This window comes from Saimiri boliviensis, chromosome 4 (assembly GCF_048565385.1).
Source record: "Saimiri boliviensis isolate mSaiBol1 chromosome 4, mSaiBol1.pri, whole genome shotgun sequence".
Lineage (NCBI taxonomy): Eukaryota > Metazoa > Chordata > Mammalia > Primates > Cebidae > Saimiri > Saimiri boliviensis.
In genome coordinates, this window is record NC_133452.1 from 149,039,020 (window position 1) to 149,053,565 (window position 14,546).

Here is a 14,546-nt window from a genome sequence, read left to right on the forward strand (position 1 = left end):
TACAGGCGTTAGTCACGGTGTTTGGCCAGTAAGTGCTATATAAATGTTAAGATATTATTACAGCTTGTGAGCTTTGGCAATAGAGGTCCAAAGAAAAAAGTAACTGATGAGTGTACTAAGCATCTTTCCCTTTGAAAAAAATTGGTTTGTTAGAAACTCATAGGAGTGTACTCATACCTACTTAATCTTTTGGTAAGTACTGCATGCATTTATTATGTTGGGGTATTAAACTTTTCTAAATTAATTAGACAATATAGAATGCCCAATGATTTAAAATGGCATCCGACTTAGTACAATTTAGCTATACAAATTGATTATTCTATGCAAATTTGTGGATACTTCTAGACAACCCCCTCAAAAATATATTGCTTGTGTAGTTTATCTTTATTTGAAAACAGAATATTTTTCACTAAATATTAGTGAATATTGGGAGCAGTGCAAAAGTATGTGTGTGCACAGTTCAAATGTTTTGAAAAGGCTCTATTATGACAGAGTACAATAACAGGTATTTTACAAATAAACTGCAAAACAGTCAAACTATTTAATACTTTTTTTTTTTTTTTTTTTTTTTTGAGACAGGGTCTTGCTCTGCTGCCCAAGCTGGAGTGCAGGAGCACAAAGATGGCTGATGCAGGCTTGACCTCCTGAGTTTAAACCATCCTCCTACCTCAGCTTCCCAAGTAGCTGTAACTACAGGCACACTGCCATGCCCCGGGGGTCTCTCTCTGTCACCCAGAGATGGGGACTCTCTCTGTTGCCTAGACTTGTCTTGAACTCCTGGACTCAAGCAATCCTCCTGCCTCAGCCTCCCAGAGTGTTGGGATTACAGGCACGAGTCACCTCTCTTGGTTCATTTAATAAGTTTTAATGTATAACAACTGTTTCCCAGGTCATAATATGAGCAATTTTTTTCCTGTTTCTGTTTTGAAGTAAGTCAAGAATTAGCTTCATTACTTTAAAATGTTCTTATTACATTTAATTGAACAACATTATTAATTATTGAACCTTATTAATTACATTTATGAAGAATAACAGGAACAGTAAAGCTGTATTTTAGCAGAACATTTTAATTCTAATTCTGAAACCTAATCAGAAAAAAACGTGTTTGGTACAATGATAATTCATTAAATATAACTCATCATTGTTAGGCTGTCTCTGTTATGGAAATGATCATGTTATGAAAAGGCATTCAGCTAATATTGAATCTTTTTCTTTTTCTTTTTCTTTTTTTTTTTTTTGAGACAGAGTTTCGCTCGTTACCCAGGCTGGAGTGCAATGGCGCGATCTCGGCTCACCACAACCTCCGCCTCCTGGGTTCAGGCAATTCTCCTGCCTCAGCCTCCTGAGTAGCTGGGGTTACAGGCACACGCCACCATGCCCAGCTAATTTTTTGTATTTTTAGTAGAGACGGGGTTTCACCATGTTGACCAGGATGGTCTCGATCTCTTGACCTCGTGATCCACCCGCCTCGGCCTCCCAAAGTGCTGGGATGACAGGCTTGAGCCACCGCGCCCGGCAATATTGAATCTTTTAAGAACAATTGAACTTTACCATTGCTAGAGATTTTTTGAAAAGCTGTAGATACATAAGTTGGAGATAAAACAATCAAAATTACTTCCTGACGCTACTTTAACAGGTTCTAAATGCTAATCAAAAATGTCATGAAATGACTCAGAAGATAGTAAAACTTTCTCCCTGAAGCTATTTTGACAGCCTCCAGGGTTGTAAAATTCCCTAAAGTGCTCTAATGGGAAAAGGCTTAGAATAAGAACCAGACTCCTTGACCTCTACTCCCGCTCATAAGCTAAGTGAACTTAGGTCAGTATTTAACCTCCTCTAGTCTGCTTATTTGTTCATTTGAGAGACTCACACTTTCCTGAGTTACATCTATGTATTGTAGCCAGTTTCAAAATGCTGTGTGAAATGTCCCAATATGATTTCCAACTCATTATTTTCTCACCTAATCAGCATTTTAACTATCTGTATTTCTTTGTACACAAGGTGAATCTCCCAACTCAACGAGAGGTCACTGCCGTTTCACGTCTGCCTCCTGCCTGCATGCACACGGCTCTTTTGCTGTCCCCTGAATTGCCTTTCAGAAATCCTCATTGTTGTAGCTAAACAAGGGACCTACTCTCTCTGAGTGACTGATTGCAGAGCCCGGCCCAGACAGACACGCATCCCAAGTCTCTGCTTCATCTGTCCTGGAGGAAACTGGCTGGTGGGGCATAGCCATGGTGGGTCTGGTGGCCCGGCAATCTCCTGCAGTTTTCATAGGAAGTGGCCCTGAAGGAGAGGCTGCCCTGGTGACTGTTGCTGGAGGACCCCAGGCTTCTGGATAGACCGCGACCGACATCCTGGCATCTTCAGGAGCGTAGCTACAGCTCGAAAGGCTCTTAACCTCTCCCAGACCATCACTGTATTTCCTACCAGGGGGCTGGTAGGCCTGGTAGGACACTTTGGTGGTGGTGGTGATCACAGTTTGTAGGGCACCTGGTGGCGGAGTCGTGAGGTACCTACAGGGAAGCTCTGGATTATAATAAGGGTGAGTGGCCACAGCCCGAAACTGCCCATGGTCGGTCTTCTCCACACGGCTGGGTTTTCCAAGAGATGGTTTCCAGACATGCTGTTTGTTGGTGAAATCAAAGCTTCTCTCGTAGCTGCTGTATGAATTGACATTATATTGTAGTGTGTTCAGATGAATGCAGTCTGTGTCATTAGGAATACTGGTGGAATCCTTATAAAGGGTGGGATATGCGTTCGAATTTGTATAAGCAGGATTTGCCAATTCATAGCTGCAAGGTGGCCTAGGCAAATAGATTCTTGGGCTTGAATATTTCTGAAAGGGTGGCATTTTGTCTCCTTGAAAGGTGGCTAGGTCACAGGTAGCTTTGTAAGTATCAGAGTTTGGGAAGGAAGGGCAAGGCTGCCCTGGAATAGGAAAGCTGGTTTCAGTAACTATATCAAAGTCTTCTGGATTTTCCAAGGGTATGCTGCTGAAATCAAGACCACTGTTGTCTTGATTTTCTTCTACCTAAAAAATGAAACAGACACAGACACATACTATGTAAATTGTTTGGACACCTTCAGCTGTAACAATAGCTAACAAGTAAGTAAAAACAGATATCCATGTGCTGGGCTCCATGTTGTGAGCACTGCACTGCTCAGGTATGTGATTTCAGCATGCAGTCCAGGGGTTGCTAAGCTGGAGCTCACTCAGGCATAAATATCACACAGCAGAATGAGGAAGGTCCACAGTAGCCAGGTGGGAAGCTTCTGAGTGGCAGATGGTCCTGTTCTCACCCACACTGTGTTCCTAATAGTAGGGACTTTGGAGGCACACAGGCCTGGGTTCAATGCTGACTCTGTCCCTCACGAATTGAACAAGCCACTTAACCTCTCTGAGCCTCAGATTCTTCATCTTAAAAATGGAACTTAATGGCCGGGTGCAGTGGTTCACGCCTTCAATCCCAGCAGTTTGCGAGGCCGAGGTGGGTGGATCATGAGGTTAGGCGATTGAGACCATCCTGACTAACATGGTAAAACCCCATCTCTACTAAAATACAAAAATTAAGGTGGCGCGTGCCTGTAATCCCAGCTACTCGGGGGGTTAAGGCAGGAGAATTGCTTGAACCAGGGAGTCAGAGGTTGCAGTGAGCTGAGATTGCACCACTGCACTCCAGCCTGATGACAGAGTGAGACTCCGTCTCAGTAAATAAGTAAATAAATAAAATGGAACTTAATAATAGTAATCTTGTTATAGGGTTTCTGCAACCATCAAATCTGTGAAACTCAGACCAGTGCCTGGAACATAGGCACTGTCAGTTTCTGTTATCCTCACACTAACACTCTGCCTGCTTGGCATGCTTTGGTTGAAAAGCCAAACTGAATTAAACTGCACAGAGAAATGTTATCTGTTCTTGCGGACAAAATAATGGAAAGGACCCTCTCAAGGACACACTGCTAACTTCCTGTTGGTAGGCACACATTTCCATCTTTACTACTGTTGCATGATTGTCCTTATATTAGGATGTTAGCACACTGACGTATCAGGACTGTATCACTGCCTGCAGAGATTGTTGCTTTTTCCTTTAAGGAGAAAAAGGGATCAGAAACCCTATTTAGATGTCGATTTGATGATACTTTGTGACAGACATATAATTTTCACATGAAATCAAACCCTTATCATTAAAGTATGACCTGCATATTTTACATACTTATCAGTGTATCTTGGGATGAAAATGAGCAGAGGCCACCATCCCCTATCAGTTTCCAGTACCTCGAATTCTCGAATTCTCTTTTTCTGGGGTTGGTAGAAAGAGGCCATTTGTCTCTTGAAGGCGCTTCTTCTAGCTTCCGTCTCTGATTTGCTCTCTGGTCTTGGGTGATCATGAACTCCCTTGGCCTGCGATAAGGAGAAAATAAATCATACATTTGTGTCCCTAAAGGAAGCTGACAATGTAGCCCAAAAATTGATAATGCCTTTTCTAAGATCGCAAGTGTTTAGTTTTGCTTCTTTCAAAATGACAGAAAAAAAAATTTCTTGAATAAAACAGCATCAATAATTAACATATTAAAAGATCATTGCAATCCTTTCACTCTATTAAAAGAACTGTAACTACAACTTGGTTTACCATCTCTGGACCTTAAAGAGCTCACAATAGTGAGCTAATTCCTAGTCTCCCCGCTAGGGCCCCGGGGGGCTCCAGCACCTATTTTTGGCCACTGGAGCTGTATTTTGTTTGGCCCAGGGTTTCCAAGGCACATGACAGGTGGTCTGGCCTTTATGGTCTGATGAAACTATCCATCACAAACTGTATTCTCACCTAACCTACCTGAAAAAAGATTGCGTTGCCATCAAGCCGCCAAAAGTTGGTTACAGGATATCCACTGTGCCCTCGACAAGGAATCAATTCCAAAGCAGAATGACAGTTAGGGCATGCCTTCTCTGCAAATCCCAGAAGAGAGAAATATTGACTCTGACCCCAGGCCCTTCTGAAGGAAGAAGGGGAAAATTAGTTGGGACTAAAGATCTCATGGTGGGGCGTGGTGGCTTACACCTATACAATCCCAGCACCTTGGGAAGCTGAGGTGGGTGGATCACCTGAGGTCAGGATTTCGAGACCAGCGTGACCAACATGAAGAAACCCCATCTTTGCTAAAAATATATAATTAGCTGGGCGTGGTGGCGCACGCCTGTAATCCTAGCTACCGGGAGGCTGAGGTAGGAGAATCACTCAAAGCCGGGAGGCAGAAGTTGTAGTAAGCTGAGATCAGCCATTGCACTCGGCCCGGGCAACAAGAGCGAAACTCCATATTTAAAAAAAAAGGAACTTATGACTCCAAGGTAACCCTCTCCCTGGCCCGGAGTCCTCACTCTGCTGTTTCAGCCGTGCCTTGTCGCAGATGGCCGGCCGCAGCTGCAGGCGGGAACCGTCGGGCAGGGCGCAGGCCTGCGCGCACACCACCACGCCCAGGCACGACTTCTTGAGAATGAGGCCATTGTGGTTGTTGGTGTTGCGCATGGCCCAGCCGCTCAGGTGGCGCTGCGCCTTCTTCTCATCGCTGCTGTAGATGAAGCGCACGTAGCCGTCAGGCCACTCTCGGAATTGGTCAAAGAGGGCCAGCTCCTGGAAGGGTGCAGAAGGAAGGGTGGTCAGTTTATCGGCCAAACGGCACACATCATGCTCTAAAATTTCTCCAAGCACATTAGGATTCAAAAAAGTTCTTTTTAAATCCAGCAATGTGAAATGCCACTCTTCCTGTGTAAGACTGATAACCAGGTAATAATTAATGTTTATATAGTGCTTATCTGTTAAATGCTGTACATGTATTAATTCATCTAGACTTCAAACTAAAGGCAATGATTTACGTTTTACAGACGAGGACGTGGAGGTCAGAGAGGTTCATCGACTTACCCAAGGTCACATCACACAGCTAGCAAGATCTGGCTCTAGGATTTGTACCCTGGCAGTCCCATTCCAGAGCCTGTACTTCTTACCACTATGTTATGTCACTTCTTGGTGTGTTTAAATGTTGAAAACATTTTCATGTTAAGCATCAAAGTGCTGGGGGAAAAGTGACTGGAATGTTCTATCACTGAAATGATAGAACATTATTTAACTGGTAAATATCTTTAAGTCAGTGCATTTCCTTCAAAAGCACTTTGGCTCTCTATGCCAAACCTGTCAGTCACATTAGCGGTGGCACCCAGAGTAATGTCAGAGAGGAAGGAACAGCTTCCCTCCCTACTCTCAACTTGGCTCTCCAAGTTTAAAAGGGTACTGCAATGATGGACTTAAATCATGAGCTTTGGGGTGTGGGTGAGCTTGCCTGGCACTGGACTGCTTCCCAGAGCAATATGGGATTGTCATTCCCCTCAACAGAGAGCCACATGGCCAACATAATAAGTTATATCTAAAATACTGAGCTTTGCCTTAGTATTCATATTTGGTAGTCTTTGTCAATTTAACACATTATTTATATGGCAATCAATGTCTCTTTTGCATATAAGTTTAATTGAAAAATCACCCTTTACTAGGCACTTTCTTTTTTGGGGTGGGGGATGGAGTCTTGCTCTGTTGCTCAGGCTGGAGTGCAGTGGTGTGATCTCAGCTCACTGCAACCTCCACCTCCCACTTGAGCCTCCCAGGTTCAAGTGATTCTCCTGCCTCAGTCTCCCAAATAGCTGGGACTACAAGTGCACACCACCACGCCCAGCTAATTTTTGTATTTTTAGTAGAGACAGGGTTTTACCACGTTAGCCAGGATGGTCTTAATCTCCTGGCCTCGTGATCCACCTGCCTTGGCCTCCCAAAGTGCTGGGATTACAGGCGTGAGCCACCGTGCCTGGCCACTGAGAACTTTCTTTTATGTAATGTTTAGGGCTGCTTTCACACTACAATGCAGAATTGAATATTTGGAACAGAAACAGTATGACCTGCAAAGCCATATTATGCAGTATACACAATTCTCACAACATCTTTGCAAGATGGACATCTTTACTCTTGTTTACTCAATAAGGAAGTGGAGGTTCAATAGATAACCTTTCAAAATGGCATAGCTGGAATATAAACAGAAGATGGGTAGCAGCCAGACCCAGTAGCTTTGCTGGTGTGATAAAGACTCAGAGGGGTGTATCATAGTTGTAAGCTATGTGCATCTCCTCCCCACTCCTGCCACTCAGGAAAATTACATCAAACATTTGCAAAGCTGAAGTATTCACAGTTAGAAAATTCAGACTTGCATACATCATTAACACTGCACATTCTAACAGTAGTAAGGTAAATGAGCAACTTTGTTTCCAAAAATCACAAAGATATTGTTGAAATCATTGTTATTACCATTAGGTATTATTTATCTTTTCTCTGAAATATTACAAGAGACATAAATTAATATATCAATGTAAGTTACAAGTGAAATACATAATGATGTCCTATCAACTCCAAGTTTATATTAAACGCTAATGTCTTTGTTTTGAAAGTGAACATTTTAACTTAAGGATCTTAGTAACAAGTTGACAATTTTCCAGAAAACAGCATTTCTTTAGCTCTCCCTTAGACGTAGACTAAGCTCCCATGCCTCACACGAGCTGCAGAGGTAGTGACCCTGGCAGTGAAGCCACAGAGATGGTATTTTTAAAATCAGTACAAGAACAGAGGATGTCAAGGATTGGGTTTCATTTGTTCTAAAGTGTTGACATGTTATGTGTGTGTGTGCATGCACACACACACACACACACACACACACACACTGAACCTGATCGTACAGCTGGGGAGAGTTTGAGATAGTTATCTCACTCCACCACTTGATGACAAGTGAGTAGCCTGAGACTAAGGCAAATTCAAGGACTCTCTCAAGGGCATATAGTTAGTTTAGCTGGCTCAGTCAGTTAGCCAGAGCAGGGCGCTGCTAAGTATCTCCACTTCTCTTTCTATGTCCCAATGTGCCTGCCCCTTTTGAGATATTACACACATACTCCCTGCTTAAAAACCAATCTCCTGAAGGAAAGTTCATATTTACATAGGAAGTCTAGCAAATGCTTGAGAGATAAGCCATAATTACATTATTTGGATGTGACTTTTCTAAAGTGCAAGGTATGATGGTTTCCTATGAAGCTGTACGTGGACAGAAACAGTGAGAATGAGATGCTCTTGCTGTACTGTGGCCCACTTTCACAAAAATGGCACCACATGACTCTAAAGTAGGCAGACTTTGGCTGAGCATGGTGGCTCATGCCTGTAATCCCAGCACTTTGGGAGGCTGAGGCAGGAGGATCACGAGGTCAGGAGTTCCAGACCAGCCTGACCAACATGGTAAAACCTCGTCTCTACTAAATAATCCAAAAATTAGCTGGGCATGGTGGCATGCACCTGCAATCCCAGCTACGTGGGAGGCTGAGGCAGGAGAGTCACTTGAACCTGGGAATTGGAGGTTGCAGTCAGCCAACCTCCAATTCCCAGCCAATGGTGCAGAGCACCATTGCACTCCATCCTGGGCAACAAGAGTGTGAAACTCCATCTCAGAAAAAAAGAAAAGAAAAGAAAAGAAAAGTAGGCAGACTTTAAAACAAAGGAGTAAAACACATCTAACCTACTACAAAGGTATGCATCCAAAAAAAAGTGCTGACCTCTTTTGAGAGGCTACACAGTGTTACAATTAATTGCTGTTCATCTGAACACCTATCAGGCACATCTTAGTTGCTGAAAAACTGACAAGTCTCTTTTATCCCTGTGCCACAACATTGCTGGAATCCCACATTTGTGAATGGTTGGGAAGCAACTCTCATTCTACACCCACCATCCCCCACAGCTAGGACTTCAAAGCCACTCAGTTTTGGCCCAAACCAAGCACAACTGGTCACTCTCTGGAATTGGCTGCAGACCTCTTCATTCACCACTTCATCCACCCGAGTTCATTCTTTGGACTTGGCTCCAGACTATTTTTGCTTTATTGAAATAAAACAAAATGCAACAAATTCACCCCAAAAGAATGATGATTTGCTTGCCATTAGAGAGGTAGGTTTTGGGTACAGATACCTCATTGGCTTGACAATGGGGCCTCCTTCCTCCCGGTGGTCAGGGAGGTCTGAACAAATTGCTCAAGTCGGGCCGTTTGTTTTAAATTTGGGTGATTAGATTCACTTTACAGTCGTACTTCATAGTTTTGCTGCCTGAGAAGCAGTGGTATTTACATCTGTTTCTATTTTCTCCTTAGCTTCCTCGTGGATTTAAAGCAAATGAATAAGGAGAGAGGCACCTCATTTCTACCTTGGCTAAAGGGAAGCGAAAAGGACAGGTGTCGTGTTCTCCCCGAGACTGGGAATGAGGAGTCTGATCAGTATTTCCTGCCCCTTTCCGTGTAATTTCAGACAAGCGCAAGGAAACTGCTGGGAGAAGACACATTTCTAAACCCAACTTAGCATTTTGTGGAGTCCAATTCTTTTTCTACGTTTGAAGGAGGGGGCTCAGAAACCGAGAAATTTTGCGCGCGCGCGCGTGTGTGTGTGTGTATGGTCCGTCTGCAGACTCCAGGCAAGAACTCGAATGCCATTCTCTGTCCTTTGGATGGACAGCGCCCCGCGTGCCCTCGCACAGCCGGTTCGCTTACCTGGGGCATCTGCGGATCGTTGATGTCCCAGCTGAGCTGCATCCCGTAGGAGCACACGCCGACCGCTTCCTGCACCGCGGCCGCGGGCATCTGACCGACTCGCTCGCGCTTGCCGCCCAGGCTTCTGAAAAATAGAAGAAAAAAAGGAGAGGTGCGCCAGGTAATTTTTTTTTCCTCTTTAAAAAAGAAAGTGGGGTATGTGTGTGAAGGGGAGGGGCAGAGAGAAAGAGAGAGGGGTTGTTTAGAAATCTGGAAGCTGAGCACAATGGTTATGGGCCCGGGTGGGGCCCTGTCCTCGGCCTCCGTGCTGAACGGTCTCCACCCGAACTGCAGCATCGACGTCTGGCAGCTGCCCCCTCCTTTATAAAGTTACATCTCGTTGGGGTGGGGGTGGGGTGGGGAGGGCTCCGCCCTGTCTCTCCTACCTTATTAGCACTCAGGCTCCACGGACCGGTCATCCCCTCCATGACAGAGCCTGGAATTGAGGTGGAGGTTAAGCTCAGTCCCGGAAGCAAAGGAAACTGAAGCAAGGATGTTGGAGTGGAGGTGGAGAGGACAAGTTGGAATGTATCCTTTAAGTTAAAAACCTTATTATTTTCTTTCTTTTTTTCTTTGAGACAGAGTCTCACTCTGTTGCTCAGGCTGGAGTGCAATGGCGCGATCTTGGTTCATTGCAACCTCTGCTTCCTAGGTTCAAGCGATTCTCCTATCTCAGCCTCCTGAGTACTTGGCATTGCAAGCGTAGGCCACCACGCCCGACTAATTTTTGTATTTTTAGTAGACACCGCTTTTCGCCATGTTGGCCAGGCTGGTCTCGAACTCCTGACCTCAGGTGACCCGCCCGCCTCGGCCTCCGAAAGTGCTAGGATTACAGGCATGAGCCACCGCGCGCGGCCTATTTTTTTTTTTTCTAAGTGCCTCCGGCTTCCCTGATTTCGGAAAGGGATGGAGGCTTTGAAAGCAGAGGCTTTTCCAGCAAAGTCCCCGGAGAGCCAACACTCGATTCCAGGAGAGCATAGGAACCTTGCGGGGGGACCCCTTTGCTGTCCGCCAGCGCCCTAGCCTGAATAATAGCGCCCACCCCTCCTGGTTAGGGGTCAGCCCATTTTGGGCCTCCGCTGCTGGCTCTTCACCTAACTGCTGTGCGTCCGGGAGTCTTCGCTCGTCGGTTTGGGACGTGCTAGGGGGCGCCAAGCCTCGGCGTGTGCTCGCGAGCTCAGGCGCCCTCCTGCTCCAGGGGACTGCGGAGGGACCTGGCCCTGCAGGAACGGAGTCCCACAAAGTGAACCCGGAGGAGGTGGGGGTATTGAGCCCGGGGTAGGTGGGAGCCTGGGGTAGGAGAGAAAGGGGAGAGGGGAAAAGTCTCGTAGAACTCCTAGCTTTCTCCTCTGCTTTGGCTCCCTCTAGGTTTCAGCTTTCTTATCTGTTAAATAAGGGGCTGTGGTTTCGCGAGCTCTCAGTTGCCAACCACCTGAACACAACTCCTAAAAAAAAAAAAATAAAACACACACACACACAAAAAACAAAAACAACAACAACAAAAAAAACTTTACTGATGTAGTCGTGAAAATATCACGACAAAATTGTATTAACTCCATTACAGTCTTGGGAGGCTCTGGGGGACTAGATTAGAGAATCGCGGTGGTGCAGGAGTGCGCAGGACAAAGTAGGTTCCCCGGGACGAAAGAAACCTTCTTCATCCGAGCAGCCGCCCCACCCAGGGCTACTCAGGCACAGGAAGACCCTCAGTTAAAAAAAAAATCGACTGACGTGACTAAAGTCGCTTTTTGACTACCCCAGGGCCGGATTCTGGGCGGCCAGGGAAGAAGGGCTTCTGGTATGTATTCCTCGCGCCCTTGTTCTGCAGCTGCATGCTTCCATTCCCAGCCCTAGCCAGAGAAGAGGAGCCAACTCCTCACGGCGGATCCCTTGAGAGAGGAGGATGAACCGAACCTATGACCCTCTAGACCTGGAGAGCGGCGCGCCCTAGACCTTGGCACCGCAGAGCGCACGCTGGGAACACGGACCGGTGCTGCGCGGGACTCGTCCAGGAGCGCGCCCTTGCCAGGGTCTCATGCAGGATCAGTGCCTTCGGTTGGCAAAAGGCGGATAAAGGAAGAGCGAAACAACCTCAGGAAACTAAGGGTGGGCCACGCTCCCGGTCCGTTTACTTCCCCGCCAAGGGCACAGTCAGGCTTGCTTAGAAAATTCGATCCTGCGGCCGGGCGCGGGTAGCTCAGGCCTGTAATCCCTGCACTTTGGGAGGCACGGCGAAACCCCGTCTCTTCCAAAATTAAAAACAAACAAACAACTAACCAGGCATGGTGGCGCTTGCCTGTAGTCCCAGCTACTCCGGAGGGTAAGGCGGGAGGATCTCCGGAACCCAGGAGGTGGTTGCAGTGACCTGAGATCGTGCCACTGCACTCCAGCCTGGGCGACAGAACGAGATCCTGTCTAAAAAAAAACAAAAACAAAAACAAAAAAAAAACGGAAGAAAGAAAAAATATCCCAGTCGGTCAGAGAAGCCTGCCAATGGCAGCGGACCAGCGAACTCTGTTGGGGAGAAAGGCCAGCTTAGAGCAGTTCCTCTCGAAGTTTTCCTTCTTTATCTTCAAGCCGGGGTCCTCTTCCCAAGCAAAGGCGAAGGGTCCTAGCAGAAGAAAGTGGTTTGTTCATTCCCAGCCTCCTTTCTCCTGAAGTTCTCCTCTCCTGAAAGGTCCTGTCCGTCAGGGTTTCTGATTAAAATCACTCTCAAATCGTCGCCACTAAGGTCTGGTTGGGAAGGAAGAGATGTGTCTACCCTTCACCCACTAGTTTCATTCACAGATTTTCATCTTAACTGTCTGCCAAAGGTCCCCAAAACTCCTGTGATTGCGTTGCTTTTCGTGTTGCTTTGTCTTCCGAAATTACATGAACATTTATTGACCATTTTAAAATATATTATTTTATTAAATGTTTTTTTAAAAGTTTAAGATAACTTATCCTTTCAAATGTTCTAAAAATAACTTTAAAATAGTGATTTAAAGTTACCTCTCAGAATGCATAGACATTAACTTCTGGTCTTATTGCAGTGTTAGAATAGTTTGTTTTCTCTGTTCTTCTGGAATTTCCTAGAGAGACCTGACCCGTCAAAAACATAAATAAATAAAACTTTTTGATGTTAAAGGCAAATCAATTAATTTCTAAATGGATTCTGGTATCCAAAGAAATGTCATAGAGCCTCTACCATATTTAGTTTGAGAAGAATTAGAATATGCATTTCAAGTTGCCTTAAATTATATCTGGACAAAAAATGGTAATAAAAAAGCTAATCAAAGTAAAAAATAAACATATAAAAGGTATTTTGTCTGTTCTGTTATTTTTGATTTCTCTTAAAGATTTGAATGCATTGCACCATAGACTTTGGAAGCATGTTTTCCCCCAAAAGCCTAAAAAGAATAGATTATTAAGTTTTCTAATATTATGAAAACTAATTTTTAAATATTCTCAAATAAAATTCATTTAAACTGTAGCATTTTGTTTACTGCTTCTTCTTCTTATTTCTTTCTTGCCCTGGCATTCTATTTGTATTGATTCGCAATAGTTTATATTCACAGCTGTTCTTGTTTTGATTACTAGTTTAATATTGTAAAAGTCCATTAATTCAAAAGGAAACGAACTTGTCTTTGGCTTTTCTTGGTTTAGATTAAAATAGGTAAATTAATGTAAGAATATTTACATTAAATTTGCCAGAAAATGGATATGGCAGGCTTTGACATAAACATTGTTTTAAACGGACTAGAGATGTGTTCATTCTGGGATAACAGGGGTTCTGGTTATTTTATGTTTTGCTTTGGTGTAGACAAGTATCTTCTGTACATATTATGACATGAAATACTCATAGGTCTAGTTATAATACAAGTTTATTTTTACACAAAGAATGTTTGGATTGGAGGGGCCCTTTTTTTATGGGAAACTCCAGTGCAATTTAGTTTTGCCACCATGTTCACAAAACGGGCCACCTACCCAAATCAGCCCAGTCATTGGTACGCCTACTTGTCAGGTTAAAGGAAACAGGCAGAAAAAAAAAACCTATTTGCTTTAAGAAAAAACAAAACAAAACAAAAAAAACCCCTCCCTCCCACCAACAAGCAAACAAAACAGTTTTTTGTGTGTGTGAAATCAGGAATGCATTAATAGTATCGGGTACAAGTCTGGTTGCCATAGGAAAGGGTTCAGCTTCTGTCTACACACATCAATGGACCAAAAACAGCTCCTCTTTTTTTTTTTTGAGACAGGGTCTAGTTCTGTCTTTCAGGCTGCAGTGCAGTGGCGCGATCTCGGCTCACCGCAACCTGCGCCTCCCGGGTTCAAGTGATTCCTCCGCCTCAGCTGCCCCAGTAGCTGGGATTACAGGCACATGCCATCACGCCCGGCTAATTTTTTGTATTTTTAGTGTATACAAGGATTCGCCATGTTGACCAGGCTGCTCTCGAACTCCTGACCTCTAGTGATCCACCCGCCTCGGCCTCCCAAAGTGCTGGGATTACAGACGTGAACCCCCGCACCCGGCCGTTCCGCTAGCTTTCACCTCAAAAGGGTGAACACTTGGATCAGCTTCTGCAAAGCTGATGCCTATCTGTTCGGAATTTCGCAAAGAAGAAACGATTAAGCAACATAGTTCGGATCCTTTGGTGTTGGCTGTCTCTTAAACGGTGTGTGCGTGCGCCCAGGTGTCCTGGCCCGTGTGCGCTAGTTACTTGCACGCGTTTCTAGAGTCTCAAACACGGCTCTGATAGACTTCAGGGGGGATTCGTCAATTACAGTGGCGGAGTAAGATTCAACTAGAAGAGCCGTCGGCGCCTCCAGCGGGCGGGGGTCTCGCGCGAGGAAACCGCAGGGGGCGGACCGAGCGCCGCAAACTTGAGCTGCGCGTCGGGTCAGGACGGAAGCCTCGG

The 14,546-nt window shown here is 45.0% G+C and overlaps 1 protein-coding gene across 1 annotated transcript; it reads right to left on the reverse strand.

The window, feature by feature from the left end:
* Positions 1-2,095: 2,095 nt before the first annotated feature.
* Positions 2,096-9,730, reverse strand: GCM2 (glial cells missing transcription factor 2). Its single transcript, XM_003927350.4, has 5 exons — positions 9,610-9,730; positions 5,378-5,630; positions 4,836-4,948; positions 4,280-4,405; positions 2,096-3,034 (listed from the first exon to the last, which is right to left on the reverse strand). The coding sequence occupies exons 1-5, from the start codon at positions 9,697-9,699 to the stop codon at positions 2,096-2,098; spliced, it is 1,521 nt and encodes a 506-aa protein (XP_003927399.3). The 5' UTR covers positions 9,700-9,730.
* Between the last annotated feature and the right edge of the window lie 4,816 nt (positions 9,731-14,546).